Genomic DNA, 18561 nt, shown 5'->3' on the forward strand with positions numbered 1-18561 from the left:
GTCTGCGTGGGTTTCCTCCGGGTGACTGTCTGTGAGGAGTGTGGTGTGTTCTCCCTTGTCTGCGTGGGATTCCTCCGGGTGACTGTGAGGAGTGTGGTGTGTTCTCCCTGTGTCTGCGTGGGTTTCCTCCGGGTGACTGTCTGTGAGGAGTGTGGTGTGTTCTCTCTGTGTGTGCGTGGGTTTCCTCTGGGTGACTGTCTGTGAGGAGTGTGATGTGTTCTCCCTGTGTCTGTGTGGGTTTCCTCCGAGTGACTGTCTGTGAGGAGTGTGGTGTGTTCTCCCTGTGTCTGCGTCAGTTTTCTCCGGGTGCTCCAGTTTCCTCAGTCCAAAAACACACGTTGGTAGGTGGATTGGAGACTCAAAATTGTCTTTAGGTGTGAGTGTGTGAGTGAATGTGTGTGTGTTGCCCTGTGAAGGACTGGTGCCCCCTCCAGGGTGTATTCCCGCCTTGCGCCTAATGATTCCAGGTAGGCTCTTGACCCACCCTGAACTGGATAAACGCTTACATGAATGAAAATTAAAACCTGGTCTGTTGATTCCAAATAATGTAAGACATTCAGTTCAGCTCCTGGAGGCCTAACCAACTGGAGTGTACCTAGATACCACAGAAGAAAATAAAAAGTGTTAATTTTGTGTTATCTCTGTATTATTTCTGTTTCCTACCAAAACGTATAATAATAAATGCTTAAATCCATGTTTAAATCCAAATTTAACGAGATTAATACATAATACATAAAAATGAGCTAAAATTAGACATGTATGTTGAATTCACAGAAAACACCAAGCCAAAGATTTCCTCTCTGAATGATAATAACATGACATAACACTTGGGAAGCTGTCTGATTTTTCCTCAGACTCTCTTAGCGTTTCCTGTACTGTCATATGAATGATACTCATACAGAGAGTACACTGTCTGTTTCAGTTTTCTCTGTCTGATGTCTGATGTCAGACTGATCAGACAGCTCAGGAACCGTCTGTACACCCTCAATACATGCACACTTATTCATGTGCACGTGCCTGTCTCTGCCTGTGTGTGTGTGTGTGTGTGTGTGTGTGTTCTGTTTGGGGTCATGGTGAAGTATGCCTGTTTCTGAGAACTCACATCTAATTCACATAGGTATAGAAAGATGCATTCACACAAAATTAAGCCAAGGTCAAAGATAAGAACGTCCACACAAAAGGAATTCACTGTGGCTGTAAATACTGCCTTGGAGCCATGTTACATTAACATGCCACTCCATTCAGTTTAATTAAAGTTTGGATTTGTGCTACAGAATCGACTGCTTCAGAACAGTAATGGCACATTTCAGAGAATGCTCTTGCAGTTGATCTCACTTTTTAATGATGCATTACTGTATAAAACTCAGTGATGATAATTTTGTCTGTGAGGAGTGTGGTGTGTTCTCACTGTGTCTGCGTGGGTTTTCTCCGGGTGACTGTCTGTGAGGAGTGTGGTGTGTTCTCTCTGTGTGTGCGTGAGTTTCCTCCGGGTGACTGTCTGTGAGGAGTGTGGTGTGTTCTCTCTGTGTCTGTGTGGGTTTCCTCCGGGTGACTGTCTGTGAGGAGTGTGGTGTGTTCTCTCTGTGTCTGTGTGGGTTTCCTCCGGGTGACTGTCTGTGAGGAGTGTGGTGTGTTCTCCCTGTGTCTGCGTGGGTTTCCTCCGGGTGACTGTCTGTGAGGAGTGTGGTGTGTTCTCCCCCGTGTCTGCGTGGGTTTCCTCCGGGTGACTGTATATGAGGAGTGTGGTGTGTTCTCTCTGTGTCTGCATGGGTTTCCTCCGGGTGACTGTCTGTGAGGAGTGTGGTGTGTTCTCTCTTTGTCTGTGTGGGTTTCCTCCGGGTGACTGTCTATGAGGAGTGTGGTGTGTTCTCTCTGTGTCTGCATGGGTTTTCTCCGGGTGACTGTCTGTGAGGTGTGTGGTGTGTTCTCTCTGTGTCTGCATGGGTTTCCTCCGGGTGACTGTCTATGAGGAGTGTGGTGTGTTCTCTCTGTGTCTGCGTGGGTTTCCTCCGGGTGACTGTCTATGAGGAGTGTGGTGTGTTCTCCCTGTGTCTGCGTGGGTTTCCTCCGGGTGACTGTCTTTGAGGAGTGTGGTGTGTTCTCTCTGTGTCTGCATGGGTTTCCTCCGGGTGACTGTCTGTGAGGAGTGTGGTGTGTTCTCTCTGTGTCTGCATGGGTTTCCTCCGGGTGACTGTCTATGAGGAGTGTGGTGTGTTCTCTCTGTGTCTGCGTGGGTTTCCTCTGGGTGAACCCTCACCACAGACAAAATGATTATCACTGAGTTTTATACAGTGATAATCATTTTATTTCAAATTTAAATTATTCCCATCATTGTAAAAGTTCACAGTGGTGGGAATAAACCTGCCTCTACACCTTGAAAAAACACTGCAAAAACAAGGAAAACACACTCTCCTACAGGATGAAATTGAAACAGTAATAAGCAGTAATTTTAATCTTATTTAAAGCGACCTATTGTCCACTTTTTAATGTTCCTCCGGGTGCTCCAGTTTCCTCCCACAGTCCAAAAACACACATTGGTAGGTGGATCGGCAACTCAAAAGTTTCTGTAGATGTGAATGTGTGTGTGTGTCTGTGTTGCCCTGTGAAGGACTGGCACCCCCTCCCAGGGTGTATTCCTGTCTTGCGCCCAATGATTCCAGGTAGGCTCTGGACCCACCGCGACCCTGAACTGGATAAGGGTTACAGATAATGAATGAATGAATGAAAGTTTTACTTTTGACTGCAAGGATAACAACTTCTTATAATCTCTTTGTGAAGTAGCTTCTTGAAAGACTTTGTTGCTCTTTATTGATATGATTAGATCACCTTTATTCCCCTCAGTTATAGGTGTGTAAACAACATCAATAAGGTGGCACATAGCTAAAGGGTGACCCTGTAGGTCACTCGTGTGTGTTTTCCATTCCTCCTGCTCTGTGCTGTCAGTGGAACATCCTGTCCTTCGGTAGAAAAGCACATGTCACACACGCTGACTGTGGCAGCTGTGTTTCGCCTGTAGCTTAATGTCTGCTGCTGTCCGCTGATGTTCAGCACTGTGGACTTATCTCACCATGCTGCCATAGATATGTGAATCTTAAACACCCCCTGACGATTAAATATAGCATATCTCTCTCTCTCTCTCTCTCTCCCCCTCCTGCTTCTCACCCTCTCTCACTCTCTTCCTTTCTCTATTTCTTTCTCTTTTTCCCTCACATTCTTTGTACCTTGCTGTTTCCTCTTCACTGTCTCTCTATCTCTGTTCCACTCTCTCTCTCTCACCCTTTCTCTCCTTATCTCTCTCTTCTGCTTTTCCCTTCTATCCTTCACTCTGACCCTGTCTCTCTTTCTCTCTCTCCCAGGGTGATGACGTTATGACAGTTATCAAGACTAAAGCTCAGTGGCCCGCCTGGCAGCCCCTCAATATGTGAGTATCTCCAGTGTCCTTTCGCTTTCTGCTTTTATTGTCACTCACAGCCTGAAGTGTCTTTCCTCACCATGAATCTCTTCACGGCGCATTACCACATTCCCCAATGAACCATGAGCAGATCCAGGTATAGTGTTGAGTTATTATTATTATTATTTATTTATTTATTTGTTATATCTTGCATAATATAAACATGGAATTGATTCTCTAAAGCAGCTGCACATGAGCTTAAGTTCATTTTGCCCAGTGTCAAGTGTGGATTGGGAGAACTGACCTTACCTCAGGCTGCATATCATCAAACCCTCACAGAAATGTTCCTAACAATCCCTGATGATTAGAAGCTGCATCAACGAGGTACAAACTACCTTGTTGTTGGTCGACGAGAAATATTTGGTGTTAAATGTGTTAGCGAATCTGCCCTCACTGGGATCCTCTGCTCTTCCAACTCTCACATATTTGCCTCAGCTTTGGGGGGATGGGGGGTGCAGTGTGGCTTATTTCCACAAGGCACCTGCTGGGCATGTGGATGTTTCCCCACGTTCTTTAATGAGGCGCTTAATATTTTATGCAGCGTTTTATTTGGAGATAAAGGCAGGGCTTCCGTTTTGATGTGCAATACGCTTCCCCTTGAGCCCAGAATCTTCAGCTGCTCCGCTTTAACACTGGAGGGGGGCTGCCACTTAACACACACACACACCGCAGTCTCTGGAGGACGCTCAGGTAGAGCCACAGATAATTCTTCTCCTCCATGAGGAGTGTGTGAGAACTCGCCACAATTTGCATACACACTGCGCTCATTCCCATCAAACAACTGCCACCTTCCCACTCTGCTCGGTTATGAGGTGAGGTGTGTGAGTGCACTCGTTTTGATAGCTTTTCAGTACATGAGACAATATACGAAAGACGAAGACGAAAGGGACACTGACGGCTTTAAAACTCCAGCAGTCACTGCTGTGTCTGATCCACTCACACCAGCACAACACACGCTAAATCAAATCAAATCAAATTTATTTATATAGCGCTTTTCACAACTGATGTTGTCACAAAGCAGCTTCACAGAATTCCAGTAAGACAAGATTTGACATGAAATGTAAAGGCAAATGTAAAACCCTCAAGTGAGCAAGCCAGGGGCGACAGTGGCAAGGAAAAACTCCCCCAGCTGAGGAAGAAACCTTGGGAGGAACCAAGGCTCACAAGGGGTGACCCATCCTCCTCTGGTCAACATACCACCACCACGTCAGCGTCACTGCAGTGCTGAGAATTATCCACCCCCCACATCATACCTGCTCTGTGGGGGTCCTAAACATTGAAGAACAGAGTGACAGAGTAACAATGTAAGAGTCTAAATGCGTGAACGTGGAAGTGATGCAGGAGATGGTGTGTATCATATAGCCTTATAAACAATGACGGATGGTAAAGATATACTGGACGTTATGTCCTGAAAATATATAGAAACAATACAGACTGTGTGTGTGTGTGTTTGTGTGTGTGTGTCTCGACAAACGACTGAGAGAAGAAAGACAGAGGGAGCGCGCTCTCATTCTGAAGCTCAGGCTTATGAAGTTCTGTCTGTGGGAGTCAGGAGGCAGATGATGAATATTTTATGGCTGTTAATCGATAGAGTCACGCGGTGCATATTCCAGGCCTCAGAAAGCACCTCTGTAGTGGCAACAGTTGCTTTGGAGATGGCTTCTAATCAGGGCAATTAACTTGATTAATTACCATCTGTGCCAACTTACGGAGCGCTATCTCTGTGGAAATTACACTATAGTGCACAATCAGAAGTGTGCACCATGTTTTCAGCATAAACAGCCGCCTCATTCATCTCCTCTCTTGACCCTGGAGAAAGCATCTTGTCTTCTCAATCGAATGAAAACGTGACAAAAGATTTTTATTTCATCCGCTTCGCTGCAGTGACATTCATTATTCGACACATTATACCACCTCTCTCTCTCTCTCTCTCTCTCTCTCTCTCTCTCTACCTCTCTATCTTTATCTCTGTCTCTATTCATCATTTTTCTTTGTCTCAGTTGCTCCAGGGGCCTTTCAGCATGTCAGTGTTACCACTAGGTCGAGAGTTATCTGCCACCCAAATCTATCCAACCAACAGCAGCTGTGTGGTCCAAAACTGACCTGTGATGAAGGGTTAGAGTGTGGCAACAACACACATGGCAACAACAGATGGGCTGTGGCAGATGTGATAAAGGAGGAAGAGTCAGTTCACTGGTTGAAAAATTAAATGGAGAGTCCATATTACTCAACACACTGTCTGACGATGGAGAAAGTCTATAGAATAATAACCCAATTAGCTTGGTGTTAAAGAGGGAAAAGATCTTTGGAAAAGATCTGTGGAAGTCAGTCTGAGGTCTGTAGGTCTCTCCCCATTCAAAGATTGAATGACTGGAAATAATCACACAAACCTCCTTTCACATTTGAAATCTCGAGAAACTTTGTGTTCTGAGATTTTCCAGAGTAAGGGCAACATGGTGGCACAGCAAGTTGTGGGTTCAAGTCCCGCTCCAGGTGACTGTCTATGAGTGTCCTCTGGATGCTCCGGTTTCCTCCCACAGTCTAAATACACATGTAGGTGGGTTTGCGACACAAAAGTGTCTCAAGGTGTGAATGTGCCCCCTCCCTGGTGTGTTCACACCTTGCGCCCAATGATTCTGGGTAGGCTCCGGACCCACCGCGACCCTGAACTGGATAAGTGCTTACAGAAAATGAATGAATGTTCCAGAGTGGTCCTTTTACACATTCAGCACACAGGGGGGGCAGATATGTTGTAGCAGCAGGAAATGCTCCGTGTGCTTTAGGCAGACAGTCACCCGGAGGAAACCCACGCAGACACAAGGAGAACACACCACACTCCTCACAGACAGTAAGCCAGAGGAAACCCACACAGACACAGGGAGAACACACCACACTCCTCACAGATAGTCACCCGGAGGAAACCCACACAGACACAGGGAGAACACACCACACTCCTCACAAACAGTCACCCGGAGGAAACCCACACAGACACAGAGAGAACACACCACACTCCTCACAAACAGTCACCCAGAGGAAACCCACGCAGACACAGGGAGAACACACCACACTCCTCACAGACAGTCACCCGGAGGAAACCCACGCAGACACAGGGAGAACACACTACACTCCTCACAGACAGTCACCCGGAGGAAAGCCACACAGACACAGGGAGAACACACCACACTCCTTACAGACAGTCACCTGGAGGAAACCCACGCAGACACAGGGAGAACACACCACACTCCTCACAGACAGTTACCCGAAGCAGGAATCGAACCCATATCCTCCAGGTCCCTGGAGCTGTGTGACTGTGACACCTACCTGCTGCACCATAACTATATAGACATAACTATATAGTTTGTGTCTGTTGTGATGGCAACAGCTGCCTCAAGATGGTGGAAACTGAACTAGTTTTTTGACACTGCAGGGAGAATCATTTTAAGTATAAATCAGCAATATTTCTTTGGTTACACATTTTTAACTGTTTGTTTTAATGATGTATATTATATTATCAGTTTCCTAATTTCAATAATTGCTCTCTCTCTCTCTCTCTCTCTCTCTCTCTCACTCACTGTCAATGTGTGACACTCTTTCTCTCTTTCTGTCTGTCTCTTGCTATATTTTTCTCATGCTATCCCACCACTCTTTCTGTCTTTTTCTCTATTTCTCCATCTCCCTCTCATTTGTCACTTCTTCTCTATCTCTTACTGTCTTTATCTCTCTTATTTCTCTTTATTTCTCCTTTCACTTTCCCTTCATTCTGCCCTCTCTCTCTCTCTCTCTCTCTCTCTCTGTGTGTGTGTGTGCAGTCGAGCAGCTCCATCAGCTGAGTTTTCAGTGGACCGAGCTCGTCACCTCATGTCTTTCCTGACCATGCTGGGTCCGAGTCCTGACTGGAACGTGGGAATTTCTGGGGAGAACCTGTGCACGCGGCAGTGCGGCTGGGTGCAGAGGCTGGTGAAAGACCTGCTGCCATGGGACGCGGGGACAGACAGTGGGCTCTCGTACGAGGTCAGCACTCATGGTGATACCCTCTATTCAAGAGAGAGCAAACAGGGGATGAGTAAATGAGTAAGGGAACGACAGAGGGGGGGTTGACAGTGTAAGCTTTGAGTGCAGTAGGGAAAAGGAAGGGAGTAGATGTTGCTTGTTATTTTCCCTCCTCATGTTTACATGCTTATACACTATTTACACATGCAGCTTCCAGTCTGTTTTTCATAGTCTTAGCACTGTAAATATATACTCTGCAGCCCTTCACACTGCCCCCTGCTGGTCAACGTGAAGAAGTGCTGCTGGATTTCATTAGCGTTTAGACTCTGGCTCCTTGGAGCAGCAGTGACTCTGGTTTGAACATTGAAAGAAGTTGAGGTTTGAGAACTTGAGTGAGTTTGAGCAGTTGGTGTTTGGCTTTTGAGCCTCTGTGCAGCTGTTAGTGTGGAACGGTGGCAGGGGGCAGGTGCCTCTCAGTGCGCCCACAGAAAACAGAGCCATAAATCACTCAGAGAGGGAAGATTACAGAGAGAATGAAGGATGCAGATGGAGATGAAGGTGGGAGCCCTTGACAGATGGCCACCCCCCTTATAAATGTTCCCTGAATAAATTGTATTTAACATCAAGTGTCTCTCTCTCTCTCTCTCACACAGTCCCCCAACAAACCCAGCAACCCCCAGGAGCGCATCCGGGCCCTCAGCAGCTTGGACCACCCCCAAAGCCCATTCTATGACCCCCTGGGTGGTCCTATCACGCCCCTGGCCCGAGTGGTGGTGGAGAGGATTGCCAGAAAGGTGTGTACACCTTATACAACAGCATAATGTCTTACACAACTGTGATTCCTGCTTAAGTCCCACATATGGTGCTTTTCCACTACATGGTACCTACACTACTCTGCTTGACTCTAATCTGCCTTTTTGTTTTTCCATTAGGTCCCTGTTAGGCAAATGTGTTCCCTGATACCTGGTAATGTTTTTTTTTTTCAGTAACTGCTCCCTCGTGTTTCCATGCAACCCAAAAGTTTAAACCATGTGCAAACCTTACAGAGCTCTGATTGGCCACTCTACACGATGCAAAACAGACATCCAGCACAAACTCGCCGTTTCCATCCATCCATTATCTGTAACCGCTTATCCAATTCAGGGTCACGGTGGGTCCAGAGCCTACCTGGAATCACTGGGCGCAAGGCGGGAATACAACCCTGGAGGGGGTGCCACACTCACACAATCACACTTATGGTCACTTTTGAGTCGCCAATCAACCTACCAACATGTGTTTTTGGACTGTGGGAGGAAACCGGAGCACTCAGAGAAAACCCACGCAGACACAGGGAGAACACACCACACTCCTCATAGACAGTCACCCGGAGGAAACCCATGCAGACACAGGGAGAACACACCACACTCCTCACAGACAGTCACCCAGAGCGGGAATCGAACCCACAACCTCCAGGTCCCTGGAGCTGTGTGACTGCGACACTACCTGCTGCGCCACCACAGAAATCGTATTTATGTTTATCCAACTCACAAGAGCAGCTCAGAATTACACCATGGTCTTTTGAAGAGGTTGAAACTCTCCTTGGATCGGTGGCTAACAAAAGCCGCTAGCAAAAGCTGGATGGTGCAACAAGGAACGTAAAATCTCTACTGATCTGTCTGAACTGATTCATGGCTAAACGATGTTCAGTCCCAAAAAACAACATGTGAATACACAATTATTCATAAACTATGCTTAACGTTACCTTCACCATTATTGTGGTTTCCAAAGCCTGCTGTTTTGTGATGTCACTACATACATTTCAGTTTCAGGGAGGAGCTGTGGTAGCAGAAATCACACCCGGTGCCAGGTACCAAAAAGCGAGTACAGCTGAGTAGTGTAGACACCATGCAGTGGAAAAGCACCAGTACTCTCCTTATTGCTGCAGTGTCTGAATATGGCCCATCTCTTTTTCATCAAGGCTGCTTTGTGTGCTGTTTGTAGTTGCAGAAGTTGAAATTAATATTGTGTGTCATTTAAATGTATTCATGAATATATATTAATAATAATATTCCTTTTATTGCTTCGACTGTTAGTTGTGTTTTTCTTCCAGGTTGTGCATTGCAGAGCAACCTCCTAGAAACACCTTATCAACCATAGCAACCACCTGACAGTTGCTCTGCACTGGCAGTCACGCCTTTCTACTTCCCAGCCCACTTTAAGGGTAGTAACCTGAGTGAGCCTCCAAAGCTTTCTTTGATGAGCCACAGATGTCATTAAAATGACCTCTTTCTTTCACTTATTGTGCATTACATCAGCTCCACTGACCTTGGTGCACATTGTAGGTCTTTTCACACTGTACTTCATTTGTTGCCCTCCATACCTTGTCATAATTAATGCTATGCTAAGCCTAGTCTGGGGTCAGTGAAGTGTCACTAGCATAGCTGCACCAGCTGGGGGCAGTGGTTAAGTGTCATGCTCAGGGGATTTGAACCCATACCTTTCCGGTTGCTGGCTTACATCTCTTTCTTGCTATCTTACATTCTCTGCACTTGCTGAATTCCTTTGCGATTCTTCCCATGCTCTTTGGCACTGATTGATTTGTTGAGAATGTTTGTGTGAGCAGCTGTACTGTGTTACAGGGAGATGGACTTTGTTGGAACCGTTGAGTCATGCACATTTCATTTACTTGAGGAAACTAAACCATGGAGCATAACAAAAACATCTTAAATCATGCAGAGAATGAGTCACGAATCAACCGGCACAAAAGATTCAATTAAGCTCCTCTGGGCTTTGGTTACTTTGCTGTTTCCAGCACTATTTTTGTGTCAGATGTCCTGCAAAGCCCTGTAGACCTTCATGGGCCCAGCAGAGGCATTACAGACTTTCTGTTATCCTTCAGAACACAGATGTTTCCTTTCTACCTCACGACTGGGACCAAGCTCGTACTAGAGCTCTGGATCTTTAACCTCGCGCCAGCTCCCAGTCACTTTCCCACACCAATCTGCTTTTGTTTACCTGCGGCAGATAGCAATCAGACAGCCAGTGGTGCACTCTCTCATGCGCTGTAATGTTCTTCTATGTTCCTCTGACCCGCAGGGAGAACAGTGTAACACCGTTCCAGACACTGTGGATGATATCGTGGCAGACATAGCTCCGGAGGAGACAGAGGAAGGTACGAGAGCCACTCTATCTTATCTCCTTCGTCGAGACTCATTTCAAAAACATAGCCAGTGGACAGTTTAATTAACACAGCAGCAGGCAGGATTCCTTGTGTAAACCTCCAGACGTGGTGCGATAAGACCATACAGCAGCAGAGAGAGTGGGGCGTAATTTACGATCAGCCAGCCCAACAGGCTCTCGTGCTAATTTGTAGCTGCAGTAAATGAGGTTCCCTCTGGTGTCCAAATCATTCAGGTTGGGGAAAGATAGGAAGGAGGATTGCTCAGTGGATGAGGTCTTTTATCAGCAATCCTGGTTCAGCGTGGTGTAGAACTCCTAGTCTTAGAAACAGTCTGTTTATTTCTCATTGGAACAAATACAGAAATGATTCCTTATTGTTAAAACCACATTTTTATTAAGCCATTAATGTAGTTTCCAAGTTTGAGCATTCAGTATAACAATAGTAAAGCAAGCTAAAGCTCAACTGCAGTGTAGTGTCCAAGACTGTAGCACTCCAGTTCAAGTACAGCTTTAAAACTCACTTCGGCTGTGTACACTACTAGTTCCCAAATAATTAATACAGTGTCCGTCCACGGGTGTGTGAACACTCTTTATTATAAAGTCATACAGTGATACAAGGTAGTATCTAGTTGTGAACACATAGCTAATAGAATTGTCATAGACAACCATGAAATCAAATTGTAATATTGCTAAAATGACAGATACTACTACTGCAAATAATAATAAAAATAATAATAATAATAATAATAAATACTTTTATATACATACCACATTTCATACATGAATACCAACAATAACAGTAATTAACAACAAAAAAGAAACAGCTTTGTAAGTATAAAAGGATTATGATAACAGTACTGAATATAATAATATAAAAATAGAAAATAAATTAGAAAAACAGATCCAAATAAGTAAAAGTAAATAGATAACAGTAAGAGCTATTAATAAGTTAAATGTATTTTTGATGAAGCTAAATATGTCTAAAAAAAAGTAATTCATTCATTCATTATCTGTAAGTGCTTATCCAGTTCAGGGTCGCGGTGGGTCCACAGTCCACAGAATCATTGGCAGGAATACACTCTGGAGGGGGCGACAGTCCTTCACAGGGCAACACACACTCACACATTCACTCACACCTACGGACACTTTTGAGTCACCAATCCACCTACCAATGTGTGTTTTTGGACTGTGGGAGGAAACCAGAGCACCCGGAGGAAACCCACGCAGACACAGTGAGAACAAACCACACTCCTCACAGACAGTCACCCGGAGGAAACACACGCAGACACAGAGAGAGAGAGAGCTTTAAAGATCAATGAAATAATCTTAAAATAAACTCTAAAAGAAGCAGGCTGTTGGTGTAATGATGCTAGAATGGGAGCAATTTGATCTCTCTTTCTTGTACGCATTAGTTGGTTAGTTATTCGGTTTACTGTGGTTGTGACAATCCTATGAACAGTGTAATGCACTAGTCTAAGTGTGTCAGCACTGTGGTAGTGCTGTACATTATATATGGCTTTTTATCGCATTCTCTGAAACAGCTGTATATGAGCTCAATGCCAGTATGTCCAATAACAAGCCTGGGCTAAAGGGACATAAATTCCCTCAGCAGTGGGCCGTGAAGAAGCAGTGGAGCTGCATTTTCTGAAGTTATAAATGATTTGGAGTGATCAAGTACCTGACCTCACTACAGTTATCATGGCTGAATTCCATCAAATCCTCATAGAAACCATCCAACATGCAATGTAAGTCATTCTAAGAAGATCACTCTCATTTTGAAGGGGTGTTGTATGAGCTAATTTTTGTTTGAACAGAGTATATTTATGCAGTTTTTCCCAGTGATAGTTTACTGCAGAATGCAGTAAACAGAAAACACTGGATTTATTTCAAATAGTTTCAAGGTTGAAAGCTTTGAGCATACTTAACGAGTAAATAGGTTTTTTATATATAAAAAGCAACCCCTGTGAGTCATTTACTGGCAGCAATACAGAAATAAATAAGGTTTGTGTGGACTAGGAATGACTGGGATAAGGCGAGTCTTTTCAGAAAAAAACCTCCCAAAACAGCTTCTTCAACACAAAGAGCATTGATATAATTTGAAATTGTTTGAATAAAACTGAGAGGAAAAAAATATCACTCTAAATTTTTATTCACATTAAATTGATTGTACTCACTTTTTCTTTCATTCATTCATTCACTTTCTGTAACTGCTTCATCATGCTCAGGGTCACACTGATGTTTGGCAGGAACACACCCTGCGCAGAGATGGCATCCCACGCTCTCACACACACTCCTGTGAAAAATGTCTGGGTGAGTGTGTGATGGTGTGTTTTTTTCAATGGCACTCTGTTCAGTGTGTGTTCCTCGCATGCGCCCAATGATTACGTCTCCAAGTTGTTAGGGAAGTGAATTCTGGGTCCTAGCCCCAGGTGAGCATCTCCACCAATGCAGCTGTATTCCCCTGTAGCCCAGACGTGATCGTAAGCTTGTGTGCAGCTGCTTCAGTGTGTCCCATTAACTTTCATGCTTATTGTGTTTTGAAGGAACTAAAGTGACCAATTATACGGGAAGTGTACCATCCTTTGGACAAATAGTGTTTCTTATTTATATGGAAATGATGTACAGATTTGACTGGAGTAAATCTCTTGTAGGTTTGAAGATTAGGGCAGTGTGATCAGGCAGTCCAGTCATGTACCAGGCCTTCAAAGATTGCTGTCCCCTTTTATATACTCTCTCCCTCTCTGTCCTCTGCAGGAGACAACACTCCAGAGACGTGTATCTACTCCAACTGGTCTCCATGGTCAGCCTGCAGCTCATCCACCTGCGATAAGGGCCGGCGAATGAGGCAGAGGATGCTGAAAGCTCAGCTTGACGTCAACGTGCCTTGCCTTCACACACAGGACTTTGAGCCTTGTATGGGGCCTGGCTGCAGAGTGGAGGGTAAGGGACAGATTAAACACACACACACACAGTTGGAATCTTTTGGGCTCTAAAGCTGAGAGTGTGTGGCAGGTTCAAGTTCACAAACTGCAATCTCAGCACTTGGGAGAGAGAGAGAGAGAGAGAGAGAGAGAAAGAAAGGAAAAGAGAGAGAGAGAGAGAGAGAAAAAGTGAGAGAGAGCGCGAGAGAGAAAAAAGAAAGCAAGAGAGAGACAGAGAGAGAGAGAAAGAGAGGAGAGAGAGAGCGCAAGAGAGAGAAAAAAGAAAGCAAGCAAGAGAGAGAGTTTGAGTTTTTAAACAAACTTTAATCACTATTTTTTACAAAAAGAAAATAATCAGGAATTAAATTCAGTTCTTATTTTAAAAGGTCAGAGAAAAATAAAACACCACCCTCTGTGGTGCACAGAGCCCCATCGTAGTCCCATACATTTATAAAACTGTCCAAGTTCTTCATCATTTTATAAAACAAAAAATCCACTTTGATTCTGGATTTCACCAACCCTTTAAAAATCAGACAGACATCACTATTCAACCCAGAGTCCAGTTTTTTCTTTCTGCTAAAATAAATGGCATTTTTGGCTTGACCCACAATGAAGTTCAACAACTGACACTTTTTCCTTCTCTTCTGACAGTACTGAAAACCAAAGATAAAAACATGAAGATTAAAACATTCACCAAAATTTTGAAAAAGTGAAGTTAAATAATGCGTTCAGTCTAAAACACTGTGTAAAACAATGGAACACTGTTTCTCTTAATGAGCAAAAAGGACACTCCGAAGACACAGTGGGGTTTAAAATGGACACAAACGCATTGACAGCGACAATACCATGTAAAATTCTCCACTGCAGATCTCCAGCTGACTTAGTCAATGGTGGTTTATAGAGTGCCCTCCAGGCAGGCTTCACGTCACTGGCGAGGCCAAAATGAGCTCGCCAGGGCGTATCCACCTGGTCGGTCAGTTCAGTCTGATTTAACATTTTCACACACCCTTTATACAACACACGTGCAGAAAGACCGTCAAAACGCAGTTCGCTCAAACCCCCAGAGTTCAGCAGGGGGCTCCCAGAGTCAGGAGCCGGGAGTCTGGGGCTGATCCACAGACAGGGGAAAGGCTCCTCTGTTTCCTGACCTGTTTGTAGACAGTCCCAGTTCTTTAGCAGTCTCTTTTCGTCTTCGGTGAGAGCCCGTTGAAACCTGCAGAGCGACCCTGCAGGACCTCATCCCCAGTCTCTGTGCCAGAGCATCAGGTTTGTCACAGTCCACTCCAGCAGATGTTATTAGGTCCTTCACTGTGATCAGACCTGCGCTCCTCATCCTCTCAGACTGTCCATGGTTACTCCCGTCTGTCAAGGAGAGTCGAGCCCCATGGAGGACTGGTTCCTTCAGAAGCCAGTAGACAGAGTTAGCTGGTGTCTGTTTTCCCACCTTGTATAAAGTCCATGTTTTAAAAACACTGCTGTAAAAGAGAGGGAGTCCATAAAAAGACAGTTGATCAGGGTGTACTAAAAAGACGCTCTCCTCCAGGCCCAGTCCACCAGGCGATTCGCCAGGACTTTAGAGAGGACTTTATAATCAACGCACAGCAAACTCACAGGCCTCCAGTTTTTAACCTCGCTGAGGTCGCCTTTCTTGGGCAGTAGGGCGAGGACCGCTCTCCTGCAGCTCAACGGCAGTCGTCCTCCGACCAGGCTGTCATTGAGCACAGCCAGCAAACCCCCCCCCCCCCCCCCACCACCACGTCCCAGAAAGATTTATAAAACTCAACCGGGAGGCCATCGATGGCCGGAGCCTTCCCTGTTGCCATGCTTTGCAACGCTCTCTGTAGTTCCTGCATGGTTATCACCCGCTCTAGCTCCTCGTTCTGTTCAGGTGATACCTGCGGTAGTCCGTCATAGAACTGCTGTGAAATTAACCTGTCCTCTCTATACTCACTAGAGTACAGCTCCGAAAAAAAGCCCACAGCCCGCCTTCTAATCTCCGCTGGGTCCGTCAGCTCCCAGCCGTCAGCAGAGCGGAGGCAGTGAATGATCCTGCTCTGTCCGTTCTTTTTCTCCAAATTGAAGAAAAACTTTGATGGGGCATCCATCTCAGAAATGTGTTGGAAATGAGATCTGATCAATGCTCCCTGCGCTCTCACCCCCAGCAGATCTGCCAAAGATGTTCTTTTATTTTGAAGTGTCTGGATGTGACCCTGTTCCCCACTGGACTCCACCAAATTCTGAAGAAACACTATCTCCTTCTCAAGCTCAGTGACAGAGTGTTTGATGCTGTTGGTGACATTGAGAGTGTATTGTTTACAAAACTGCTGGATCTGCACTTTACCGATGTCCCACCACGCCAGTACGCACTTTTAGACTTAACAGAGTTTATATAAACACTGCCAATCACCAGAGAGTGATCAGTGAACCCCACAGGTAAAATACTGCAGTTTTTAAAAACCTGCGACTGGTGTTTAAAACAATAAAACCTGTCTAATCTAGCCAGAGAAATAAACCCCTCCCGAGTGTGTGCCCATGTGTATTGTCGGACCGTGCCATGTTTAATTCTCCACACATCCGTCAGATCATGTCTCTCAATTAAATCATTTAAAACGCGTCTGGAAGCAGGATCAGGTTCAATATGGTTCCTGTCTAAAACCGAGGAAGTGCAGTTAAAATCACCCCCTACCACCAGGTAATGATCAGTGTCACACTTTTCTATTGTTTCTGAAAGCTTCGCCAGAAAAGCACACCTCTCCCTCGGCAGCACAGGCGCATAAACACACACTAAAACCAGGTGAACCTTCTCAAAACTAGCACTGAAGTCAAGCCAGCCCCCACTTGGAAAATCTTGGTCAAGCCAGCCCCCACTTAGATTTGGTGGAACGTCTTATTCTGAACATTACGGTAATAGCGTGCAGAGGAACAAATTTCAAAATAAAAGCCAAAAGTCAATAACAGGAAATGTTTGTAATAAATAATTTTCTAAACAAATAATAAATGGATAAACAACAAATATTTGCTATTTTGTGGAAATGATGAAGATTTTAGGACATGACTCTCAAGTCACTCTGATGTGCCATTTTAAAAAAAGGCTCTTTGTGTAGTCCTATGTCTGTAAATTTATTTCCAAATTTATTTAATTATTAAAAAGAAACCATTAGTTTGCACAGAACAATTTCACTTCATAATCATAGTACCACATCTGATTATGTCACTCACTGAATATCAAGTCATTCTGATGTGTCATTTCAAAATAAAGGCCCTTTCTGTTGTCCTATGTCTGTAAGATTAATTTCAAATTTACATAATTATTAAAAGAAAACCTTTAGTTTGCACAGATTAATTTCACTTGATAATCATAGTACAACACCTGATTATGTCACTCACTTAATATGACGTCATTCTGATGTGTCATTTCAAAATAAAGATCCTTTGAATTGTCCCATTTCTGTAAATTTATTTCCAAATTTACATAATTATTAAAAGTGAACTATTAGTTTGCACAGAACAATTTCACTTCATAATCATACTACCACATCTGATTATGTCACTCACTGAATATCACGTCATTCTGATGTGTCATTTCAAAATAAAGGTCCTTTGAATTGTCTCATTTCTGTAAATTTAATTTCAAATTTACATAATTATTAAAAGGAAACCTTTAGTTTGCACAGAATATTTTCACTTCATAATCATAGTACAACACCTGATTATGTCACTCACTGAATATCAAGTCATTCTGATGTGTCATTTCAAAATAAAGGCCCTTTGAATTGTCCTATGTCCGTAAATTAATTTTCAAATTTACATAATTATTAAAAGTGAACTATTAGTTTGCACAGAACAATTTGACTTCATAATCATAGTACAACACCTGATTATGTCACTCACTGAATATCAAGTCATTCTGATGTGTCATTTCAAAATAAAAGCCCTTTGAATTGTCACATTTCTGTAAATTTATTTCCAAATTTAAATAATTATTAAAAAGAAACCTTTAGTTTGCACAGAACAATTTCACTTCATAATCATAGTACCACACCTGATTATGTCACTCACTTAATATCAAGTCATTCTGATGTGCCATTTCAAAATAAAGGCCCTTTGAATTGTCCCATTTCTGTAAATTTATTTCCAAATTTAAATAATTATTAAAAAGAAACCTTTAGTTTGCACAGAATAATTTCACTTCATAATCATAGTACCACACCTGATTATGTCACTCACTGAATATCAAGTCATTCTGATGTGTCATTTCAAAATAAAGGCCCTTTGAACTGTCCCATTTCTGTAAATTTAATTTCAAATTTATATAATTATTAAAAGGAAACCTTTAGTTTCCTGAATATGAAGTCATTCTGGTGTGCCATTTTAAAAAAGAACTATTGTAAATGATCACATTTCAGCTATATTCACTCCGGATGTTGGAATTCTTATTAAAAGGAATCCTCCAGTTTGTAAACACTACTTTCACTTCATAATGATAGTACAGCACATGCAAGCATCAATCATTTAATGTCATACTTTTGTAGTGTGTCTAATTTGTTCATCCACTCATTACATCCAGATCACATTACTGATTTATGTGCTCCCAATGAGCTCTATTATGCTAACGAAGCAAGTCCAATATGCTGCTGTAAAGGTTCTGACTTGATGGAAAACAATGGATTACATTACACCTGAACGTCAATCACTGAACTGGTTATTGGTAAGACTACATTATATATTTTAGGAATGTTTTTTTAAATTGGCTTTATGGTCATGTTCCTATTTTACCTTAGTGAAATGATTGTACACTATTAAAAATAAAGCTGCTGTCAGAGGTTCACTGTCACGCCCTCGTCCTGTCATGCCCGTTTTCCTCGCAGTCGCCTTTAGTTTCCCAGTCGTGTTGTTTCTTCCTTTTTCATAGTCACGTGGTGTTGTTTCTCTCCCACTTCAGTTCAGGTTGTTTTTGTTTCCTAGTCGTTTCATTTTGTTTCCAAAGTCATGTCGGTTTGTGTAATTCTCATTTGTAGTCATGTCATTTCGTTTTTCTCC

The 18561-nt window shown here is 43.6% G+C and overlaps 1 protein-coding gene across 1 annotated transcript in view; it reads left to right on the forward strand.

The window, feature by feature from the left end:
• Positions 1-18561, forward strand: part of spon1b (spondin 1b) — a 115777-nt gene that overhangs the window by 81711 nt on the left and 15505 nt on the right. The window contains exons 7-11 of the mRNA XM_066649442.1: positions 3357-3421; positions 7261-7462; positions 8095-8235; positions 10517-10592; positions 13355-13540. Of these exons, the coding sequence (XP_066505539.1) occupies positions 3357-3421; positions 7261-7462; positions 8095-8235; positions 10517-10592; positions 13355-13540 (670 nt within the window). The remainder of the gene's footprint in view (positions 1-3356; positions 3422-7260; positions 7463-8094; positions 8236-10516; positions 10593-13354; positions 13541-18561) is intronic.

Source organism: Hoplias malabaricus, chromosome 17, assembly GCF_029633855.1.
Source record: "Hoplias malabaricus isolate fHopMal1 chromosome 17, fHopMal1.hap1, whole genome shotgun sequence".
Lineage (NCBI taxonomy): Eukaryota > Metazoa > Chordata > Actinopteri > Characiformes > Erythrinidae > Hoplias > Hoplias malabaricus.